Below are 22,722 nucleotides of genomic sequence, written 5' to 3' on the forward strand. Positions count from 1 at the left end.
CAATGCTCCAGGGAAAATAGCCCCAGCCTGTTCAGCCTCTCCCTATAGCTCAAATCCTCCAACCCTGGCAACATCCTTGTAAATCTTTTCTGAATCCTTCCTGAAGAAGACCAGAATTGCATGCAATTTTCCAACAGTGGCCTAACCAAAGTCCTGTACAGCCGCAACATGATCTCCCAACTCCTGTACTCAATACTCTGACCAATAAAGGAAAGCATACCAAACACCGCCTTCACTATCCTATCTACCTGCGACTCCACTTTCAAGGAGCTATGAACTTGCACTCCAAGGTCTCTTTGTTCAGCAACACTCCCTAGGATCTTACCATTAAGTGTATAAATCCTGCTAAGATTTGCTTTCCCAAAATGCAGCACCTCGCATTTATCTGAATTAAACTCCATCTGCCACTTCTCAGCCCATTGACCCATCTGGTCCGGATCCTGTTGGTAACCCTCTTCGCTGTCCACTACACCTCCAACTTTGGTGTCATCTGCAAACTTACTAACTGTATCTCTTACGCTTGCATCCAAATCATTTATGTAAATGACAAAAAGTAGACGACCCAGCACCGATCCTTGTGGCACTCCACTGATCACAGGCCTCCAGTCTGAAAAACAACCCTCCATCACCACCCTCTGTCTTCTTCTACCTTTGAGCTAGTTCTGTATCCAAATGGCTAGTTGTCCCTGTATTCCATGAGATCTAACTTTGCTAATCAGTCTCCCATGGGGAACCCTGTCGAACACCTTACTGAAGTCCATATAGGTCACATCAACTGTTCTGCCCTCATCAATCCTCTTTGTTACTTCTTCAAAAAACTCAATCAAGTTTGTGAGACATGATTTCCCACTCACAAAGCCATGCTGACTATCCCGAATCAGTCCTTGCCTTTCCAAATACATGTATACATGTGAGCATTGAAAATAAAAGTTCTGCACTAAGAATTATTAGCATAGATGAGAGTGCACACAATTGGAGGTAACTTGTAAACATTCACTCCCTCCACAAAGTGCACTAACAGTAAGTGCACTGTTACAACCAGCTTAACCAACCTGATATAGTACCTATTACTAATTAACTGTTGCAATACAGTAACATCCCATAAACACACCCCTTGTCAAAAAGGTGAATTCAAACACAGATTCTTACAGGCAGAAGGGTACAGCATCCAGAGAGAGATCGCAGAGGAAAGTCAAAGGAGTTCTTTCCTGAAGCTTGAAACTTCCTTGCACTCAACAACTTAACAATACTGCTTCAACAGCACCTTCCAAACTGGTGTCTTCTACCACCTCAAAAAAAGGGTAGCAGATGTCTGAGAGCATGACCAAATCTTCCTCCAAACCAGGCACCATCCTGAATTGGAACTATATTGTCAATCCTTCACTGTCATTTGGTTTAGTTGTTGGTTAGTTCATTTGGTTTTACATGGTATGCACAGTGACACCAGCATAGTGACCTTCAAGTCACAAATTGTCTCTGTCTAATGAGAGCAGCCGTATAATCTGGTAAGACTATGATGACTTTTCATGGGTCAAAATCCTGTGCTCCCTCACAGCACTATAGATGTAAAAGAAAAAAAAAGTGGCTTTGTAATTAAGTGGTAAGTGACAGCAACTAGGTATAATGGAGGGCATCTCTGCTGGTTAAATTGTGAGGCCAGGTTGTATAAATTCAGCTTAAATTCTATTGAGGATTGACCTAGTCATGGTCTTTAACATTATAATATGGATGCAATAGAGTTGATACAGAGAAACTATTTTCTCTGGTGGGAGAATCCAGAGCAAGAAATATCTTCATAGAGTTAGGGCAAGGTTACTTGGAAGTGAATTCAAAAACATTTTTCAAAATAAAGTTTAGGGAAATCTGGATCAGTTTTCCCAACAGTGAATGCAAGATTAATCAAGATTTTCAAGACTGAAATTGCAAGATTTTTGTCAGGTTGAATTAATAATGATTTGGAACAATAGCAGAATTCTGGCGCTGGGTCAGGTCATTCATGGTCTGATAGAATGCTGGAACAGACTCAAGGCCAGAATTGGCATATTCTGTTCCTCTGTTTTGAACAGTCGAATTATAGAAAACACACCAAGTTGTGAGAATGTTCTGCATACATACAGATTTTGGGCATCTTTGTTTCTCTAAACCATATAAAGCTTCAAAAAATTATTGCTAGATAGATTACATTTACCTATAACATTTATCCTATCAAATTTGAACAAAATTATTTTCCCTAGTTGTATTAAAGCAGCAGTGATTCTTGGTAATCTAGTCCAATTGCTTAGCATTTACAATTATGAAACTGTAAGTTGTTAAAACTTTATTGTATATGTACCAGAGGCTAATCATATAGACCAGTGCTGCTGAGCTTATTACTACTTACAGTGTGGAAACTGGCCCTTCGGCCCAACAAGTCCACACTGACCCGCCAAAGCGCAACCCACCCATACCCCTTACCTAACACTACGGGCAATTTAGCATGGCCAATTCACCTGACCCGCACATCTTTGGACTGTGGGAGGAAACCAGAGCACCCGGAGGAAACCCACGCAGACACGGGGAGAACGTGCAAACTCCACACAGTCAGTCGCCTGAGGCGGGAATCGAACCCAGGTCCCTGGTGCTGTGAGGCAGCAGTGCTAACCACTGTGCCACCATGCTGCCCAATGTTCTTTTAGTTCTGACACCTTCCTGAACTTTTCCTACTTTGTATTAGTACATCAGAAGCAATACACTTTCTGCCAATTCCTTTTTGGTCTTCTGTGCTGGACACCTTAGGGAGGGAGGCATCATGCCGTGCTTCCGGAAGGACATCCAACTCTTTGGAGAATTGCGAACTTGGCTTTCCTAATTCTGATGTGCTCCACCAGCCAGTGATTTTGCAAAGACAAGATTTACCTTGACTACCCCTTTTAAATCTAATCTACAAATATCTCCTAATTTCAGTTGCCAAATGATTATATGGCATTTAGTTTCTTTTATTTAACTGTCTGAGTGGGTGTTGAAGGAAGCCACTTCTGTGATTCTTTAAATATATTCCAGCCGATGTGACAGGTTGAAATACAGCACTTCACATAATAAAAATCAATGTTAACCCATAAATAAGACGTTGCCAACCAGTTTAGATCAGTTAGAGGGCTGGATTTCCTCACAAACTGAATAGGCATTTATTTTAAACAGGTTAAGTTCTTTGTTAAATTAGCAGATAGAAATGGCACAGAAATATCTTTAAGAATTTGCTAATATTTCTAATTGTAGTTTTTAACTTTGCGTTCTCAGGTTTAACAACAGTAAATATTTGTACTGCACAGTCTATTGATTAACTTGCGTCGAGAAATCAAAAACAATTCTGTATGATCCTTAACTAGAACTCCACTCTAAGGTTTTAACTATGGTATGTACTCACTCATACTCCTCCCAAAGCTGATAAAATGCAAGAGTTATGTGTTTAACATTGTTGAATCAGTGAGCAGGTTTGGGTAGTTAAATATTTTGAAGTGAATACCTGTCAGAGCTCACTTTTGCTTTTAATAGAAGTGGGATTAGGGAACGACCAAACTGTTTGCAGAATGTAGGCCACTCCTTGGAATATTTAAAGGAGATTTGCATGTCTCCATTTTAACATCATCATTATTCTTAACATTTACGCACCAGCTTTCACGAGGATTGTGAAATCCAGTGACTAAAGAAAGATATGACAGAAATTGACTTTCTGCATTTATAACATTGCTTGTGGGACCAAGAAAAGCAGGATTAGTTTACTATCGCTCAACAGATAGCATAAACTGTATAAATACTTTGCCCGTCCCCACATGACTGTCTGACCATCCATCATCCACAAATCCTTTAAAAGCAGATCCACTTTTAAATTCATAACAATCCCTATGAAACCCACAGGGCTGAATTTTATGCCAGGATATGTTGCTCAGTTCCCTATTATAAATTCAGTCTCGAGCAGACCAATTTAAAAAAGGAAGACTGGTCTGCAGCAATAACTTGCCTTAATGAGCAGAAAGTGGGACTTCTGTCCCTCGGTGAGAGGAATCCCTTACCCAAAAGCTCCCAACCAATCTGATTGGCCAGCATTTTTAGTAGTCTCAACAGCATTAATAGAGAGGACAAGGCCACCAGAGAGTAACAGGCCAAGGCTTTTGAACAGGAAGGAGTCAGACAGCATGAGAGGGAGGGGTATAAGGGACATGGAGTTGGTTGGATTATGGAGCCCATGTGTGAGGGCGCCAATGGCAGAGGTACATCTTGGAGGTGATGCCACCCACTGCTCGCAAGCCATCCCCAAATATTGTATTCAGCCTTTTATCCCACCATTTCAGAAAAAAAGTTCACCCAGTCTGCACGGTCAGCTTAATGGCTTGCTAACAAAGTTCAATTACCAATTAACGATTCAAAATTTCAGAGCAGGCTGCTGATTTCAGCAAAAACTCCAGTTCATATTTCCTGCTTTTCCAGCTGTTAAATTGCCTTGCCCTATTCCATTTTCATCTACAGATTGTTATTGGACTCAATGAATCCCTGGGCCCTGCGATAGTTCATCTCTCTTTAGGATTGCCATGAGGTTCAGAATAGGGACAAATGTGATAATCAGGCATGTTTGATTTATGAATGTAGAATATACTTCCAATTAATTTTCATGTGCATCTAAAGAGTAAAGTGTTTCTGTTCACAAGTTAACATTCTATTAAGAGAGTGAAGTACATATATACAGTCATATTGATGTTCACACATTTATGTTCATATTTAAAATATCCACGATATTTCAAAAAATACATTAGCAGAATTAATGTAGCTCCAATTTCTGTGAAATGTCACAAGTAAAGCATTTAAAATAAAAATGTTTCTTGAGGGAGCTATTCTGCACATCCGTCAAGACAATAACTCGTATATTTCAGCATTCAGAGTCTCCTGTAATAATTGCTAAATGCATTGCTACATATTTGTTACCCTTCGGCCTGGGAATTTCTTTGGAGCTGCTCCCATTCCTTTGCCATAAGTTTGCAAGAACAGCAGAGGTCCTCAAAGCTAAACTTGCAGTAGGGAAGGCTTGAAAACAGCTAAAGTCTAGTCACCAAGTATTCAATCCTACGGATAGCAGTAGCCTGCAGGTTTTGCAACAATAAAGTGAAAAAAAATCTTGCCGTAAGTTTTAACTGAACACAGTCCCAAAAGACTGATAAATTGAATTACAAAGACCTACAGATTATCTGGTTAATATTTGATGTATTCTTATGGCGCTGCTACTGTTTAAATGCAGCGATACTCCTTTCCAGACCGATCTCTTCACTTACACACTTGTCTTCGTAAAAGACAGGCTGAAGATTCCCTTTCAAATTCAATACGACTTCAAGGTCCAGGAAGCAATCCAAGACCATCACCCCAGCCCTTTTCAATGTAAAGGCTGGAATGTCTTTTCCTACTTTATGCACCAGGTTAAGAAGATATACAAATCCTTTTAAAACTTAGGGATCCTTTTCAGTGACCAAATTCTCCATTACAATGTCCTTGTAAGGGCTAGATAGAGGCTCAAAGCTTAATAAGTCTTCCAAAAACTCCTAATCCAGATCAGATTCTAACTTATTATCCAACTCATTTGCCACACTGAGTGACAGCAGGAATGTGGCAGATGCGCTAAAGATTTTCAAACACATTTATCTTTATATAACAGTGAATGATAGAATACAGAATAGTAGTGTAAAACTGAAATTCATCTTAACATTGCTGTTTTTCTACTTACAGGAGTCATGTATCGGAAGTCTTGCGCTGCTTCTACATCTTGCCTCATTACATCAGCAGGCTATCAGTCATTTTGTTCTCCAGGAAAGGTGGGATCTGTGTGCATCAGCTGTTGCAACACTCCACTCTGTAATGGACCCCGTCCCAGAAGAAGAGGAAGCTCAGCGATGTCTTCAAGAGCAAGCCTAAAACTTTTAGCTGCAGTTGGAATACTCACATCAGCAATTCTTCCAACATAAACATATAAAATGAAGGAAACTCAAGTGTCATTATTGATGTAGGAGTCTTGACATTTCCTACCTTGCTTTGCTGTCCACATTTCACATGCTGTGTAACAGCTTACATTACTAATAACTGAGAATCACCATCTAAAAGCATTAAAAGACCATATTCTTGACACAGAGACAATTGCCAATTCTGTGGTTGCTTTATTGAAATTTTACATGGTATTATAAAAATGACTTTTGGAAAAATCACTGACAGCACTTTGAAAAATTTCTGTGTGGTTTTTGCTTGATATATTTACATTTATTAAGAGCTTCATATCTCAGTTTCATTGACTCCATTCGGCCGCTGCGTTAGGTGTAGCTCAGATATGATTTCTGTGGAGGGAAGCTTTGGGTTCATGTTCAACAAGCTGGGCCCTGAAACTGAGTTGGCAGAGTTAAATCCATCTGGCTTTGTTGTTCGGGTCTCGCAGTTTTGATGTGACAATGGCTCAAGTTCAACACCTGTGTTCGAAAGATCCTTATTGCTTTTCTGGCGTGAAGAGTTGTATTTGAGTGTGACACGGAGTAATGACCTTCTGGAGTGAGTGGTGCTGCCCTTAGTGGCATGGGTTCTCTTTAGTGTCTGCATGTTTACATGCTCTATAGGCTTACAGCGTAGTACCTGCATGAAAACTGCCCTGAACTGCTTAGAGGACAGATTATACAACAATGGATTTAATACTGAGCTGAGATAAAATAAAGTATCTGAAACAGGCAATAGGGTTATAAAAGCTCTGAAATATACCGTTGTCCACTGTGACTTTTCTTTGGATGCTGCCATGATACGACGTATTTGCAATGGAGTCCAACACACAGCTAGGGCAACCACAATGAGCACTGTAGAAAGAAAACAAAATGTTTCTGCAAAAGTCTTACAGTATCACCTCTGTTCATAAAGCATACATTCAAACAAGCCATTGAAGTAGTGACCTAAGGTTAGAAACTACCAGAAGCTAGTTCCATTTGTCATGCATCAGCTCTGAAATGGTGCAGAGAAGAATGCATGGGAAGTATTTGCAGTGCAGATACATGCTGAATATATATTTTAGTCCTGCTTCCGTGTACTGTGTATTTAATAACTAAAGTGACTTCTTAACATGATGATGTGAATAAATATCAGCAAGAATCAACTCTGATCTGAACTGTCATGTGAAACACAGTCTTCATATTATTGATGTGCTTTATTAAGCTCCAAGATAATAAGTTGAGTGATATTATCAATTTGCCATCATAATAATAAATGAAGCCAGTCAATGAACAGCATAGAACAGTATCAATAGTCAGTTTTGCATGTACTGCAAGCTTATTTTTTCCTTACACAATGTGTTTATTAGCTGCATAAACATTTTGGTTTATTACACATTGACTCAATTTTCAGTGTATGTCAATGGATTGAGCAATCAGAATACCCACCTAATGCTGTCTATGAGAGGTACAACCCATTTAGAAGTCAGGATTTGCTTGCAATGAATTGGCAAGCTGCCTGTACAGGCAAATTATGCTTTTCCATGCTTATGTTCAGAAAGAAACAGAGACATTTTATCATGGCTGGTTCCTATTTCAAAATTAAAGTTATTTTTGCTTTAGGTGGCAGATGTCAATGTTCAGAAATGAAAGGTTGTGGTTAGGGATAATAAGCTAGTTGGTGAGCAAGGTTGTATTAACTCCACTACACACAACACACATAGATAAATATATTAGATGTTGTCACACACACACATATATATAAATAAAATATGTATGTACACATACAATAGTCTTCACTTTGAGTCCCTGCAGTTACCCGAGAGAGGAGACATCCATTCTTGAAATTGATTTAAATTAAAATCCAGATATCAGAGGTCAAAGAGAAGTGTGTAATTACACAGCACCATCCAAATTCCCCTGAGTGATTGCATTTAAAAAAACAACAACAAATTTTAAGTAAAATATATCACGTTGAATTTTGTAATGGAATTTTCACTTCGATTCACAAAGCTGACTAAAACCTGATCATAAATTATTACCCTTACGATATAATTAGTTGTATACTTTAGTAAAATAGTTCCTGCTTGCTTAATAGCCAGTACTGTACTATTACCATCATTCTTCAGGAATGATAGAATTACCTGTGGTGCTGATGAACAATATCTGCCCGAGGCAGCTATTTTACTGTGCAACATCTTCTAAAGCTTATTTCAGCACTTCTATTGGATTTTCTAACATCTCCATAGCAGCTTAACAGCTGCCATATTTTATACATTACGACATGAGAAGAAGATATTTAGAACTGTGAAATTTATCCAATTACAGAGATACAAAAGAACTAAAAAACAAAAAAAGAAAGAATGCCACTGTTGCAGTAATAGATCTGGGCTGTCACTTCATAATGATACGTTCCTGCTTCTAATTCACTGCAATGAATAGGAAATCCAGTTTACTGACAGCCCAGTGAATCATTCACATTTATTAATTACAAACAATAACTTGCCAGAAAAGGTCTCTTTATCATTATCATAGTGTGTTAGTTAGCAAAATATCTTACCACAAACCTATTTTACCATTCTTTCAAAATGAAATTCATTGCTCCTATTTATCAATTGGTTTAATTTGTTACAATACTGTTCAAAAGATTTTGTCAAAAGTAGGAATATTATGGAATTACCACTCCAAATTGTTGCTTTATATGAGAAAATTCGCAAAGCCTTTAAAACTTTTTATATTGTTAAATTTGATAGGCTTTGGTATACAAGCATGAAAAGTGTATGAACTATGATAATTACTGATTTGATTGCATTGGTGTTATGCTCCTTTTTTTCCATATATGGGTGATATAAAATTTGGTTACTAAAAGAAGAAAACCCAGAATCACCTTAGGAGCAAGAAAACATTTTGACCATTGACATTTCTGATAATTTTATCGAATGAATAAGGTGCTTTTTTAAAATATAAAATCCTAGTCAAAATAACTGCAAAAGCAGTATTTACAAAAACCTGTTTAATAAAACTTATTTTTCATATTAACTGATGAATTTTACAAATTCCATGCATAATTATATTTGAAAATTGAAATACAATAGAGTGAGGGAAGAAAGAAAAAGTAATGACTTAAAACATTCTAAAAAGTGTACTTAAGTGGTATGGACTGATAATAAAGCACTAAGTGCTTTCTCCACATTTATGTGATTGCACAATTCAGTATAAATGGAAACCAATATAAGCAATCTGGCTTATTGAGTTTCATCCCAAATGCTGGTAAAGGATGCTGCACAATGCTCATAACTTACTTTCTGTCCCTGAGAAAGTCAAATTAGAGACTGCTACTTCTGCCTGCCTTGATCTGCCTCCTGTTGAGTGAACAATGGCATAGAAGCTTGGTACAAGTTTTCTTCAGTGACATTCCCTGCTGATAGCATTTGGAGGTGGCAGTATGAGATTGTAAAAGGCTGGAACTTCAAATTATGGTAAAAGCAATCACTGAGCACCAATTTGGCTCAGTTGGTAATAGTGTGTCACCTCATTTCAGCAGCTAACACTTTTGCCTTCTGAGTCAGGCTGTGGATTCAAGCCCCACTGTAAACCTGAGCACAAAAGCAGAAACGTCACTGCTGAACTGTTGGGAATGCTTTTCTTTGGATAAGTCATTAAATCAAATTCCTGTCTTCCTGCTCAGGGAAACAAAAGATCCAGCAGAATAATTTGTGAAAAATGGAGTAACATATGATTGTACTCTTGCTGATATTCCTCTTTCAGCTAATATCACTAAAAGCAGTTTACTTATCTGGGCATTTACTGAACATGACGTCCAGCTGTATATGTCTATACAGTAATTTCATTAATTCATTTAAAAGCCATTTGGAACAACCTGAGGATATGATAATGTGCTATTGAAATCGTCACTATTTTGTTCTGACTTCATCTGGTAGGACATCTCAGTCTTTAATCTAAGTCTCCATTGTAAATTGTACTAAAATATTACATTACAAATATAAAAGAAGAAAAATGGATAATTATTTATTGTATAAATATATATTAATACAGTGAACCTTGATTTTCAAAGATTTTTGTTTCTTTCTCAAATTGCCTCTTCAAAGTAGCACCAAGCAAATTTCTTTTAATAAAAAACTAAAATAATTAAAGTTGAATTTTCTAACTGATTGTATTGTTGCCACTAAATAATTAGAAGTTTAAACCATTTTCAGAGGTTTACCTCTCCAAAGATGTTGCCTGGAGTTACTAATTTTCCTAGAATTATCTGCTTTTCAGATCTACAATAGCTGCTTTCACAGCCTACTGTCATTATATGACATGCAATTAACTTATTTCCTCAGCCTACTACAGGTGTGATTCTTAAAAAAAGGTTATAAATTCAGTTTTCATGTGCAAGATAGAACTTCAGAAAGAAATTGCAGTTATATAACTCATTATAAAAATTGCTCAGAAAGTCACAAATTCTGCAATGATAGTGAATTATTTTGGCATGTTGTTATTTTATTTGGATGAATGTAGCAGTCATTTTGTGTGCAACAAGGCCCAACAGCATTGAGATGTTTGACCAGTCAGTTTTGGTTGAAGGAGAAACAAAGATTACAGAGGTTCAGTGATTAGCATTGCTGCCTCACAGCACTAGGGACCCAGGTTTGATTTCAAGCCTTGGGAAACTGTCTATGTGGAGGTTGCACATTCTCCCTCTGTCTCTGTGGATTTTCTTTGGGTGCTCCAGTTTCCAACCACAGACCAAAGGTGTGCTGGTTATGTGGATGGTCATGCTAGGTTACGCATAGTGTCCAGGAATGTGCAGGCTACATGGATTAGCCATGGAAAATGCAGGGCTACAGAGATAGGGTAAGGTATGACTCTGGGTGGGATGCTCTTTGGAGAGTCAGTGTGGATTCAATGGGCTGAATGGTCTGCATCTGCACTGTAGGAATTCTATGAACAAGGTTTAACATGTACCCGAGCCAACAAATCTGAAAAAGGCACTGTCCCTTTTGAAGCTCTCTCCTCAAAATGGCATTCAAGCTCATGTTCATGTTCAAGTTATAGCACAGACCATTATTTTCTGACCAGAAGTAGACCTGTAGTTCCTAAAATCCAAATTTGTTTCTTCTAAACTCCAGACATGAGGAAATGTGCGAGGGCTAATAATTACTTCATGTACAGCAACTCCACATATAAGACTTAACTGGTCTTTCATAATCAGTTCTCATCAACATATTACAAAAACAAAGGTCACACAGCAAAGGAACTGTTATGACATGGGGTAAACCCTCCTGCTAAATTTAAAACCAGCAACACAGAAAGGATTTATTCCATGCACTAATCTGTAATTAACAACTTTATTTCTTAAAGTATGACAGAGAATAATTAACTAGCCACTATTTACAATTTCTTCCTTTAACCTATCTTTTACCTTCCCTTCTATAATACTAGTCTGATAAAACTCCCAGTTAAGATTTACAAAACAATACTTCTTATCTCAAAACCAAGCAGCTTTCTTGTTTCTATTTGGATTTTCCTGTGTCTTCTTTTCTTCTTAGGAATTTCTGCATCACAGGTCACTGATCGAAAATGTAGTTTTAAGCGAGCTATTTTTCAAGCAGTTTGTTTACATTCTGGGTTTGGCAGTTTTCCTCTCAACTGTTCAATTTTCCCCAATCTTATACCCCAAAGCATCAGGTTGTGTCATTGGTTTTTAAGATTGCCAATATACTAAATTCAAACTGGATTGGAGTTTAATATTTTTGGGGGTATAATTTAAACTGATTGGCCAAATTTGAATTTGTTATTGTTTCCAGGCAATGCGCTAATCAAATTGTTCATCCAAGTGCTATATTGTTGCTTTATTGAGAACATTTAGTGCTCTGTCTGGTAGTTCTGCTGCTTTTAACTCTCTTAAAGTACATCCACATCTTCATAACACAACTAATAACATAACTAACAGAAAGTGCTGGAGAAACTCAGTAGATCTGTTTGCATCTGTAAGAGGAAAACAGAGTTACCATTTCAAATCCAATGGCCCCTGCTCAGTTATAAATAGAAACCTGAAGCCAATAACCAAATATTAAGAATAAGGACAGACTTGCACTTATATTGCACCTTTCAGATCTGTAGAACAAAATGCTCAATTAGTTTTATTCTTTGAAGTCAGTTACCACAGAACAATCTACTAACAGGAAGGTCCTACAGACAGAAATGAGAAGAATAACCAGTTAAGTTGTTTTGGTGTCATTGAATTAAAGATCAATATTGACCATTCTTTAAAAAGGCATACTTTTTTTTATATCAGATAAAAAGTGATGAGGCAGGATTTGAGGATTCCTTAGTGTTCACCCATCACATATCAAAGTAGACAAAATTCAGGCATAACATGTTCCATCTTAAGTCTTACCCAGATTTCCTGAATTTAAATCCTGCTCAGTTGCACTGTGGATAGACCAGAACTTTAAACAGAAGGTTTTCAGTTGAATATTGCTGATAAGAGAGTGTGTTGTCAAAGTATTTTTGTCTTGCACTCATCAGAATAACCACAATAATGCTAAGTTTCAAAGCATCATAACAGTTTATACTGCAGGAGCGAAAGGTGCTGGTTGGTGGGCAAATCAACTCTAATTGGCTGAGGCATTACCATAGAGAAAACAAAGAGGCATTAAAGGATCCCCAAGTTTCTGGATCATTTAAATAAGCTTACAATGTTTAACCATGTTCCTTATGATTTCAGAGATTTTGTCACTGTGTATGAATGTCTGAAGCTCTTAGCAAGCATAAATGAACCACATTACAAACTTGACTGATTATCTAAATTGGTTGTTAGCTAGATCGGCTCCTCAATCTCTCAAAGACATTCACATCTTTTTTAAAGTGCGATAACCAGATCTGGATGCAATACTCTAGTTGGTATTTAAAATTCATTGTTATTTCACTACTTTTGTATTTTGTGCCTCTATTTATGGAACTCAAAATCCCACTTGGTTTGCTAACCATATTCTCAATAACCCCTTCTACCATCAAAGTTCAATGAAAATCTGTCATCAAGTTCTGTTTATTGTTATATTTTTAAAATTATTTTATAACTTCAGAACAGATTTGGACAACAAAATTGAAAAATATAACGCATTGATAAATACCTTAAGGCAAGACGTTATAATGTCATATACAGTCCTATTAGCAATTGCTCAAACTCTGCAAACATGCATGTTCTGACAAGCAAAGGTGTAGAAATGTGTATATCCTTTTAAAATTTTGTTCACAGTTGTGCTCAATATTATATAGTATCTAAAATATGTTCCAAACCGCATAATGAATAAAGTTTCTAAAATAATCAAGTTGAAAAGACTCAAATGTTTGTTGGACAGGGTTATAAGAGTAATGTTTTTGAACTTTGGGTGAAGCTTATAGGAATTTGAATGATGTGAGCTTTAAAGTGCGGTCAGGACTATCTTGACATTGAGATGATCCCACCTCATCTTTTACACTTTTTCATAAGTGGCATGGTGAGATTCTTGCCAGGCAGTGGCGAGATGATGATTGACAGTGAGTAACGATTGTTAGGATTCTTTCTGATGGCTCAACTTGTCTTATTAATATTCCAGGTGCAATCTTATCAAATTCACCCAACAAACTGGTTGGCAGAAAAACCCAACAAAGAAACTAGAGCAGGTGCTTGGTAGTATCAGATCCCCAATTGCTCTAAATGACCTCCATATTTGACACCAGGTATCAACACCTCAGCATATATTTCATGGGCACTAACCACAATCACTCCATATCCATGAACTTGGGCATCTGATGTGCGCCATGACACATCTCTGTTCCACTTACCAGTCCTGCATTTCACTGGCACACCTTGGGCTGTACTGACAGCTCTCATTATTTTGCTGTTGCAAGGATACTTTGCTCTGAGGGATGTTTACCCAGCATCTGGATTGGAACAGGTTCCTACCTGGGCTCTTTGTTAGCTGTAATATCGCTCTCCCCAGCCTACCTGGATTCTCACAGCTTTCCTACCTTGCAACGCCTTGCCTTTTTTGCACTTTGGGCCCACAATCAGAGGTATCAGGCTTATGGTACTGAGCCATTTAGCACAGACACAAAGCCAGAAAGCTTGTCCTGATTGTCTGCAAACCTGAATCAAGTCAAAGGAATAGAGTTCGCTCAGGGGTTCCCAGCACAGTAAATCAAGGAAAATCTCTGGTACAAGTTCATGCCTTGCTCAGAAAAGTCAGAGTCAGGATGCTCTCCTCATAAGAGATGAGTTGCTGAACGATGGTCAGCACTTGACTTTTCTGCAAGATTATGGACAGTTTGAATGAAAGAGAGGCTGACATTACAGAAGATAAAAGTGGGTCACCCACCTATTAGTATTAGTGTAGATAGGGAGGAGTCCTGGGGGAATGAATAGAGGGCCATGCAGGGTTAGAGATGTCATGGGTTATGGTGAGTGAGGCTGGGTGGGGAAGGTATCGACAGTAATGAGAGTGGTAGAGCGTAGTGCCCAGCTGGGAGCTCGGTACTATAGATTAGATGGAGTGAGTGTGAGGTGTTGCAAAGGTGGTGGCGGGACTTAGCCTGACAAAGTGGAAAAGATCATTGATCTTCTTTCTTAAATGCTGGATATTCCTCCAGGTGGCTGAGACTGTTCTAACTTGGAAGGCAATCTTGGACTGGGCTGGCATAGACTGGTGTATAGGTTTCCACTACTGGTCCTGGGGGAAGAGGAAGTCCCATATTGGCACCAGCGCATCCAGCTGGTCATGAAAGCAGGTCCCCATTTCTTCCCATGCTGAGGGGAAATGTCAGGAACCTTGCGAGGCAGCTCTAACCGACAGTGCTTTCCTGGTTGTACCACCGCGTTTTGAAGATGCCATTTGTGCCAGGAATACGATTCATTTCTAAGATGTCCAGTGACTCACTCTGCAGATATGAATTTGAGTAATATATTGACAGATAGGGTAATGTTAATTTAATAAACTGATAAACCTGAAACAAAATGCGAGGTAGTGCTGACTTGGAACTACTGGGTGGTTTTAAAAGTCTATCTTTTTTTGCTCTTGGCCATCAGGGGAGGAAATCTACTGTCCTTAACTAGCCTAGATCACAAGGGACTTCAGATCAACATTATGGTGTGGCTAAACTGACTTTTAAAATGACTGAGCAAGTCACACACTGTTTTAAAACCAATGCTTAATAATAGATGTGTACCTATGAGCAAAAGAAAATCATATTGAAACAAGTTGAGTGCCAAAGCAAAATAACAATGCTTCATGTGCATGAACAAAGTTATAACTGGTCTTCTCTCACTTTACGGCTTTATAGGAGACCATTCCCACTGTGACTTCCTCGTTAGGTCCACGCCTCTCCACCAACCCATCCTCCACTCCCTGTATCTTCTCTTGAAGCCACAAGAGATGTCGAAACCGCACCCACATTTCCCCGTACACCTTTGTCCAAGGCCCCAAAGGATCTTTTTCACATCGGCAGAAATATTCCTGCACATCTAAACACCTCATCTATTGTGTCCATTGCTGTCAATGTGATCTGTTCTACAATAGGGAGAAAGGATGCCAACTCGCGGAATGCTTCAGGGAACGTCTCTGGGACATACCCACCAAACAACCCCACCACCCTGTGGCTGAACACTTTAGCTCCCCCTCCCACTCTACCAAGGACATGCAAGTCCTGGGCTTCCTCCACAACCAAACTCAATCCACCCAGTGACTGGAAGAAGAACACTTCATCTTCCGCCTCAAGACCCTTCAACTGCACGGCAACAAAATCAACTTCACTAGTTTCCAAATCTCCCCTCCCACTCTACCTCATCCCAGAATGAACCCTCCAACTCAGCACCACCCTCTTGAACTGTCCTATCTATCCATCTTCCTTACCACCTATTCATTCCACCATCCATAAGGACCTATCACTATCACCCACCCCAACCACATCTACCTATCGCCTTCCCAACTACCTTCCCCTCCCACCCCCACCCTTCTATTTATCTCCCAGCCCCCTTTCCCCACTCCACTACATTCCTGATGAAGGGCTTATGCTTGATATATTGATTCTCCTGCTCCTCAGATACTGCCTGGATCTGCTGTGCTTTTCCAGTGCCACACTTTTCGACGTCCATGAGTCTTTCCTAAGTTTGACTGCTTGCAATTCTATATTTAAGGAGGACAGCTGAGAGTCATTGAAGATGTATATATTATGTATATATCACAATATATATTTACTGACTCAGTGTCAGGATTTGGCTATACAGTTGAATATAATGAATGGAAGAGATAGATTTAATGAGTAAAGTGACACTTCCTAATTCAACACTTACATTTTTTAACATTCTGTGTGGGAACATGCACAGATGCATATGTTCTGAGAAAATATTTGAAACTCAGATTTCTTCCAAACTGCTGCGTACCTCAGCTTAAAATTAACTGTCTGTTTCCCAGCTATTGCTAGCTGCAATCCAAAATGTTAACCACAGATTAAAATTTCAATTTTTTTTAATTCACTTGTGGAATGAAGGTGTCACTGGCTGGCCAGCAATTTTACTGTCCATCTCTAGCTGCCTTACAGACATCTTGATTGTACTTAAATCTGCATCACAGTGGTCTAATTGCATGATACAAGAGCAGGTCAGATGCTGGGAACACTGTGGCATGTAACTCGTATCCTCACTCCCCAAAGACTGGTCTACAATCTACAAGGCACAAGTCAGGTCTGTGATAAAATACTCCCCACTTGCCTGAATGCATTTCCAATAATACTCAAGAGGCTTGACAACAGCCAAGACAAAGCTTGACTGGCGCAATGCCCACAAAGGGTGGCTCAGTGGTTAGCACTGTTGTCTCATAGCGCCAGGGACTTGAGTTCAATTCCAACTTCGGGCAAATGCCTGTATATAGTTTGCACATTCTCCCCATGTCTGTGTGGGTTTCCACCAAATGTTCCAGTTTCCTCCTACAGTCCAAAGATGTGCAAGTTAAGTGGATTGGCCAAGCTAATGTTCAGACATGTGTAGGTTAGATGGATTAAGCATGAGAAATGCAGTGCAGGGATAGGGTAGCGGGATGGGTCTGGATAGGGTGCTCTTTGGAGGTTGGCATGAACTAGTTGGGCCCAATGGCATGTTTCCGTGCTGTGGGAATTCCATATTTTTTTAAAAATCCACTCGCTCCACCACCAATGCTCAGCAGCAATGTGTACTATCTACAAGATGCACTGCAGAAATTCACCAAGGATCCTTAGCATCTTCCAGACCCATAACCACTTCTATTTAGAAGGACAAGGGCTGCAGATACATGGGAATACCACCATCTGCAAGTTCTCATCCAAGCCACTCATCATCATGACTTGGAAATTTATTGTCTTACTGTTGCGGTTGCTGGGTCAAAATCTGGAATTCCCTCCCAAAGGACAATGTGAGTCAACCTTAAGCCTGTAGATTGGAGCAGTTCAAGTAGGCAGCTTGCCAGCAGCTTCACAAGGACAACTAGGAAAGGCAACAAATGCTGGCCAGCCAGCAACACCCATGCTCCACAAATAAATAAAAAAAGTTCACATTTTAACCTGAGGTTAGCATTTTGGATAAAAGTTGGAAAACAGGAGGTAAATTTTAAGCTGGGGCACACAGCTTAAAATCAGAATTTTCTCAGAACATACACATCTGTGCCTGTTCCTACATAGAATGTTTAAAGATATACAAAAGTATTGAATTAGAAAGTGTCACTTTACCCATTAAATCTATTCCTTTCATTCATCATGTTCAACTGCTCTGTAAGTACTGCCTAAGCCCTGTCAACTCTAATTGAGCCATCTTCATGCTTCCAATATTCAAAACACAGGTCTATTAAATCATTCTTTAAACCTATATACTCTGTCCTTAATTTAATAGACTTTGCTTTTTATTATGATTAAATAGCAAAACCTACCACATTCCAGGAAATAGAGAAATGGATAAGTTGGAGCAAAGGACTGAGTTTGTCATTTCAAGTAAATTCTGGGAGAAGCAAAACTGAGAAGTCAGACCGCACGACTAATGCTGGACAGAGTTATAGTGTGTCAAGTTTACATTGATAGTTTTCATAAAAAGCAGTAGTAGTGTCCCTACACAGGATGAGGAGGCCCAAATTCAAGTCCCATCTGATCCAGAGGTGTGCAATAACATCTCTGAACAGATTGATTAGAAAAATAGGTTAAATAAAAAAAAACATAATGAAAATGTTGTCAGGAAGAGTGCACAGACATCCTAAAGGACTGTTGTTGTGGAAAGGAATTATCAATACTAGAAGGACATTAAATAAGCCTATCTATTTGCATTCCCTCTGCTTTTCCAATCTCATCAAATATGCTCACTTGCACTGCTTCTTCTCTCATATTAACATACCCTAGTATTTTTTCTTTAAGGTTTTGTCTATTTACATTACTATCAGGCAGAAACACAATGTGAACTGTTGATGGCCCAATGCTGAGAAATTAAATTTCGCTATTATCAGTGAGCAGCAGCAACTTTTTTGTCCTACTGTTCCAATGACATCTTAAGAATATAAATTAGCTTAAAATTATAATTTGGACATGTAATATAAATGCAATATGTCATGACCAGTGGTGAAATAAGACAAATAAGCAATGCTTGCAGCTCACCATTACTCATTCATGACACAACACTCACTGAAAACCTTCCAAATACAAATCACTCCCTGCAGGAAGTTTGCATTCTGTTAAATGCTCTAACACTAGTTTGTTAATGATTTAAAATTTCTGAAGGTTCAGCCAGAAGCCTTCAAAGCACAAATATAATATTTGTTAAACTCTATTGCAGTTTGAGAAGGTTTGTAGCCATAGTAACATTCCTTACAAACTGCTTTACCGTGCTTGCTTACAGAGAATGTTGTAATGACAAACAGTATGATGACTGTGTCACCAATATCACCTGGTGCTACAAATGGTCATTATTTTAGAAGAAGAAGGTAGGAATTTATATACTAGCATGTTGCAAAGTTTAAAATTTGATATATGACAAAAGAGAGGTAGAACACAGAACATAGAAAAGTACAGCACAGAATAGGCCCTTTGACCCACCATATTGTGCCGAGGATTAATCCTGATGTAAAATAAAATAACAACCAATGCACCCCTCAATTCATTGATATCCATGTGCATGTCCAGCAGTCACTTAAATGGCCCTAATGACTCTGCTTCTACTACCACCAATGGCAACGTATTCCATGCATTCACAACTCACTGCATAAAGAACCTTCCCATGACGTCCCCAGTATACCCTTCTTCTAATATCTTAAAACTATGACCCCTTGTGCCAGTCAATCCTGTCCTGGGGAAAAGTCTCTGGCTATTGACTCTACCCATGCCTTTTATTAGGAGAAAGTGAGGACTGCAGATGCTGGAGATCAGCGCTGAAAATGTGTTGCTGGAAAAGCGCAGCAGATCAGGCAGCATCCAAGGAGCAGGAGAATCGACGTTTCAAGAAAGGCTCATGCCCGAAACGTCGATTCTCCTGCTCCTTGGATGCTGCCTGATCTGCTGCGCTTTTCCAGCAACACATTTTCAGCCCATGCCTTGTATTACCTTGTATACCTCAAACAGGTCACCTGTCTTCCTCATTCTCTCCAGAGAGAAAAGTCCAGCATTAGTCAACCTCTCCTCATAAGGCAAGCCCTCCAATCCAGGCAGCATTCTGGGAAACCTTCTTTGCACCCACTCCAAAGCCTCTGTATCTTTCCTATAGTAGAGTAACCAGAACTGGACACAATATTCCAAATGTGGTCTCACCAGGGACTTGTAGAGCTGCAGCAAAACTTTGCGACTCTTAAACTCGATCCCCCTGTTAATGAAAGCCAAAACACCATATGCTTTCTTAACAACCCTATCCACTTGAGTGGCAACTTTGAGGGATCTATGTACTTGCATACCAAGATCCCTCTGTTCCTCCACACTACCAAGAATCCTCTCTTTAATCCGATATTCAGCATTTGAATTTAACCTTCCAAAATGCATCACTTCACATTTATCCAGTTGAACTCCATCTGCCATTTCTCAGCCCAGCTCTGCATCCTGTCTATATCACGCTGCAGCCTGCAGTAGCCCTCTATACTATCGACGGCACCTCCAACCTTTGTGTCATCTGCAAATTTACTAACCCACCCCTCAATCTCCTCATCCAAGTCATTTATAAAAACTACAAATAGCAGAGGCCCAAGAACAGAACCCTGTGGGAACCCACTCAACACTGACCTCCAGGCAGAATATTTCCCATCGACAACCACTCTCTGCCTTCTGTCAGCCAACCAATTCTGAATCCAGATAGCCAAATGTCCCTGTATCCCATACTTCCTGACTTTATGAATGTGCCTACCATGGGGAACCTTATCAAATGCCTTGCTGAAGTCCATATACAACACAACCTTCGTCAACATGCCTTGTCAACTCCTCAAAGAACTCAATAAGATTTGTGAGGCATGACCTGCCCCTCACAAAGCCATGTTGACTGCCTTTAATCATGCTATGCTTTTCCAAATAGCCATAAATCCTATCCCACAGAATTCTTTCCAAAACTTTGCTGACCACAGACGTAAGACTGACTGGTCTGTAATTGCCAGGGATTTCCCTATTACCCTTCTTGAAAAAAGGAACAACATTTGCCTCCTTCCAATTCCATGGAGAGTGAGGAAGCAAAGATCTTTGCCAACGGCTTAGTAATCTCCTTTCTCACTTTTAGGATAAATCTGGTCTGGCCTTGGGGCCTTATTAATCTTAATGTTTGCCAAAATTTCCAGCACATCAACTTCATCAATCTTGATCTGGTCAAGACTGTATCCCATCTCCTCAAAGTTCTCATTTCACTACAAGGTCTCTTTCCTTAGTGAAAACCGAAGCAAAAAACTCATTTAGGGCTTCCCCTATCTGCTCAGACTCTACGCAAAAGTTCCTTACGTTATCCCTGATTGGCTCTACCTTCTACCTGATCATTCACTTATTCCTCACGTATGAGTAAATGCCTTTTGGCTCTCCCTAATCCTTCTTGTCAAGCCTTTTTCATGCCCCCTCCTGGCTTTCCTCAGTCCATTTCTGAGCTCCTTTCTAGCAAGCCTGTAATCCTCTAAAGCTGTGCTAGATCCTTACTTCCTCCACCATACGTAAACTGCCTTCTTCCTTTTGATGAGAAGCTCCTCTTTTCTCATCATCCAAGGTTCCTTAATCTTATCCCTTCTTACCTGTCTCAGAGGAACAAACACGTGCATCACTCGTAACAACTGCTCCTTAAACTGTCTCCACATGTCTGCTGTGCCCTTTCTGTGGCATAATTGCTCCCAGTCTATACTTCCCTACTCTTGTCTAGTAACTTCATAATTTCCTTTTCCCCAATTAAATATCTTCCCTTGGTGTAACTCCTCCTTTCTCTCTCCAAGGCTATGATAAATGTGAGGCAGTTGTGATCACCAACGTGTTCTCTCACTGCAAGATCTGACAACTGTCCTGAATCATTGCCGAGCACCAAATCCAAAATGGCCTCTCCCATCGTTGGCCTGACTACATACTGATTAAGGAAACCCTCCTGAACACAACTGACAAAAATGGCTTCATTCAAACCACCTGCACTAAGGAGGTTCTAGTTGATATTGGGAAAGTTGAAATCACCCATAACAACAACTCTGCTATATCTGCATTTTACCAAAATCTGCCAGCCTATGAGTTCTTCTATCTCCCTACTGCTATTAGGGGATATGTAGAAAACCCTCAATGATGTGGCTGCTCCCTTGCTGGTCCTAACTTCCACCATACTGAATCAGTAGACAGACCTTCTTCAACAACCTTCGTTTCTGTAGCTGTGATGCACTCCCTGATCAGCAATGCTACACCCTCTCTTCTTTTTCCACCCTCCCTGTTCTTTTTAAATGTTCTAAATCCTGGAACATCAAGCAACCATCTCTGCCCCTGTGAAACCCTCGTCTCCATTATGGCCACAACATCATAGCCCCAAGTACTGATCCATGCTCCAAGTTCGTCACTCTTATTTCTGATGCTCCTTGTGTTAAAGCAGATACACTTTAACTGATCCCTTTGTTTCATTGTATGAGAAACCTTCCTGATAGATTCACTACATCCTGTCACTGCCTCATCTACAACTGCCCTACTCTCAGATATGTAGCTCTGATTCCCACCCCTGCCAAACTAGTTTAAACCCTCCCAAACCACACAAGCAAATCTCCAACCCAGGACATTCATGCCCCTGCAGTTCACGTGCAAGCTGTCCTTCATGTACAGGTCCCACCTTCCCCAGAAGGCATCCTAATGGTCTAGGAATCTGAAGCCCTCACTCCTGCACCAGCCTCACAGCCACGTGTTATGCTGCATTCGCTGACTGTTACTCACCTCATCTTGTGGCACCGGTAGCAAACCCAAGATCACTACTCTACTTGTCCTGCTCTTCAGCTTCCAACCTAGCTCTCTGGAGTCATGTTTCAGATCCTCAATCCCTTTCCTGGCTATATCATTGGTGCCAATATGTACCATGATTTCTGGCTGCTCACCCTCCCACTTCAGAATCCAGTCAACCCGATCGGTGACATCCTGGACCCTGACATCAGGGAGGCAACATATCTTCCAGGAGTCCATGAAGTTTACTTTTTCCTTTCACTCGGTGCAATCCATCCAATTATGTGCAATTCCTCAATAATTTGACCTTTTAAGAAAATACTCTTTCATCCTCAAAAAT

General features: G+C 39.6%; 2 protein-coding genes across 3 annotated transcripts in view; one reads left to right on the plus strand and one right to left on the minus strand.

Moving 5' to 3' along the window:
• The window catches only part of LOC132817412 (ly6/PLAUR domain-containing protein 1-like), a 50,993-nt gene extending 44,925 nt beyond the window's left edge, over positions 1–6,068 (plus strand). For both annotated transcript variants that reach the window (XM_060827845.1, XM_060827844.1), the window contains one exon: positions 5,749–6,068. In XM_060827845.1, the coding sequence (XP_060683828.1) occupies positions 5,749–5,984 (236 nt within the window). In that variant the 3' untranslated portion in view covers positions 5,985–6,068. The remainder of the gene's footprint in view (positions 1–5,748) is intronic.
• Positions 6,069–6,199: 131 nt separating this feature from the next.
• Positions 6,200–22,722, minus strand: part of gpr39 (G protein-coupled receptor 39) — an 88,604-nt gene continuing 72,081 nt past the window's right edge. Inside the window, exon 3 of the mRNA XM_060827843.1 lies at positions 6,200–6,851. Coding sequence (XP_060683826.1) covers positions 6,286–6,851 — 566 coding nt within the window. The 3' untranslated portion in view covers positions 6,200–6,285. The remainder of the gene's footprint in view (positions 6,852–22,722) is intronic.

This window comes from Hemiscyllium ocellatum, chromosome 7 (assembly GCF_020745735.1).
Source record: "Hemiscyllium ocellatum isolate sHemOce1 chromosome 7, sHemOce1.pat.X.cur, whole genome shotgun sequence".
NCBI classification, from domain to species: Eukaryota; Metazoa; Chordata; class Chondrichthyes; order Orectolobiformes; family Hemiscylliidae; genus Hemiscyllium; species Hemiscyllium ocellatum.